The sequence below is a fragment of the Balaenoptera acutorostrata genome, chromosome 7 (genome assembly GCF_949987535.1).
Source record: "Balaenoptera acutorostrata chromosome 7, mBalAcu1.1, whole genome shotgun sequence".
Classification (NCBI taxonomy): domain Eukaryota; kingdom Metazoa; phylum Chordata; class Mammalia; order Artiodactyla; family Balaenopteridae; genus Balaenoptera; species Balaenoptera acutorostrata.
Genome location: NC_080070.1, coordinates 104,484,388 through 104,486,366, shown reverse-complemented (window position 1 = coordinate 104,486,366; position 1,979 = coordinate 104,484,388). Strand labels below are relative to the sequence as shown.

At 45.6% G+C, this 1,979-nt stretch overlaps 1 protein-coding gene across 1 annotated transcript; it reads right to left on the bottom strand.

Annotated features, from left to right (window-relative positions):
* Positions 1 to 980: 980 nt before the first annotated feature.
* Positions 981 to 1,640, bottom strand: LOC130708566 (translationally-controlled tumor protein-like). The gene has a single exon (XM_057549662.1). It carries the CDS (start codon positions 1,575 to 1,577, stop codon positions 981 to 983), a length of 597 nt encoding a protein of 198 aa, XP_057405645.1. The 5' UTR covers positions 1,578 to 1,640.
* Positions 1,641 to 1,979: the final 339 nt, after the last annotated feature.

Genomic DNA, 1,979 nt, shown 5'->3' with positions numbered 1-1,979 from the left:
CATCCAGATAAAGATAATTTGTTTTGGTTTGTTTTATAATTTAAATCAGTGAGACCATTGCCTCCATTTCCTGCTTCACTTTTATGGACATCAGGCCTAAAGCGGTAGATTTACATAGGTGCTGTAAGTGACAGTCACTTGTATGATACCATTCCTAATGTTTCTGTTTGGACTTAAATATTCTAGATGGCCCTTTTGTTGTGGCCACTGTAGTGAGAATGCATAAAGAATGGAGGTCTGACATTTAGGCTTTACAATCCTGCCCTTCATGTCCACTCTTGTGAACCACATATTTCCATACTTTTTCTTTTGGGGTTAAAGGATAAGGCTACTAGATCATTGGTTCCGGAGTATTGCTTCTCACCAGAATTTGTACAGACAGTCCCTGACTTTACGATGGTATGAAAGCAATACTCGTTCAGTGGAAGCCATGCTTCGAGTTTTGAATTTTGAACTTTTCCTGGGCTAGCCATATGGGCACGATTCTCCACCCCCCCCTCTTTCTCTCTCTCTCTTTTTTTTTTTTTTTTTTTTTTGAGTTTAAATGCATTTTATTTTATTTTATTTTTAAAATTTATTTATTTATTTATATTTATTTTGTGGCTGTGTTGGGTCTTCGTTTCTGTGCGAGGGTTTTCTCTAGTTGCGGCAAGCAGGGGCCACTCTTCATCGCGGTGCGCGGGCCTCGCACTGTCGCAGCCTCTCTTGTTGCGGAGCACAGGCTCCAGACGCGCAGGCTCAGTGGTTGTGGCTCACGGGCTTAATCGCTCCACGGCATGTGGGATCTTCCCAGACCAGGGCTCGAACCCATGTCCCCTGCATTGGCAGGCAGATTCTTAACCACTGCGCCACCAGGGAAGCCCGCATTTTATTTTTAGACAACCTACATGACATGTTTTTTTTTCCTCAAAATCAATGCCTCCGCTCCAAACAAATCAACATCAAAACGAAGAGCTCAAGATGCCATCAGTCCCATTTGTCTAAGTCCTTGTGTTGTGCGGATGAAAAGCAGCAGCCAGCCAGTTACGACGAGCAAGGGATCCAAACAGCCAAATTCGTTGACATTTTTCCATTTCTAGACCATCCTTAAAGAAAATCATACATGGGGTCACACCATCCTCACGGTAGTCCAGCAGAGCAACCATGCCATCTGGATTCATGTTTTCACCAATAAAGAACTGACAGTTTTTGAAATTAGCAAGGATATGCTTGATTTGTTCTGCAGCCCCTGTCATAAAAGGTTTTACTCTTTCTGGTCTCTGTTCTTCAAGCTTCCCTTTGATTGACTTCATGTAATCTTTGATGTACTTCTTGTAGGCTTCTTTTGTGAAGCTGGTTTCCTGCAAGTGATGGTTCATGACAATATCCACACCAGTGATTACTGTGCTTTGGGTACCTTCACCCTCAGGGCCTTCAGCGGAGGCATTTCCACCAATGAGCGAGTCATCAATGTTACCCTCTGTCCTACTGACCATCTTCCCCTCCACCTCCAGACACAGCCCGTCCACGACCTCCCGGATCTTGTAGATGTCGGAGAACATCTCATCATGGCTGATGAGGTCCCGGTAGATGATCATGATGGCGACTGGAGGGAGACAACGGTGGCACTAGCTTAGGAGCACGGAGCTCAGAGCGAGCACGGAGCTCAGAGCGAGCGCGGTGCGGCCCGGAGCGGCGCTCAGGGGAAGGGGGGAGCGGGCGGAAAAGGCCGACTCTGCCGCTTCCCAACCTCATATACAGGGCACCTCTCTTTCTCTCTTGATGAAATGCCAGCTCCCAGTCCAATACACTTCCAATCACCCTGCACCCAGACAACCATTCACTTGTGCATTTGTAGAACAGTATTCACTAAATTACATGAGATAGTCAATACTTTATTACAAAACAGTTTTTTGTGTCAGATGATTTTTGTCCATCTGTAGGCTAGTGTAAGCGTTCTGAGCACATTTAAAGTAGGCTCGGCTCGGCTATGATGTTCA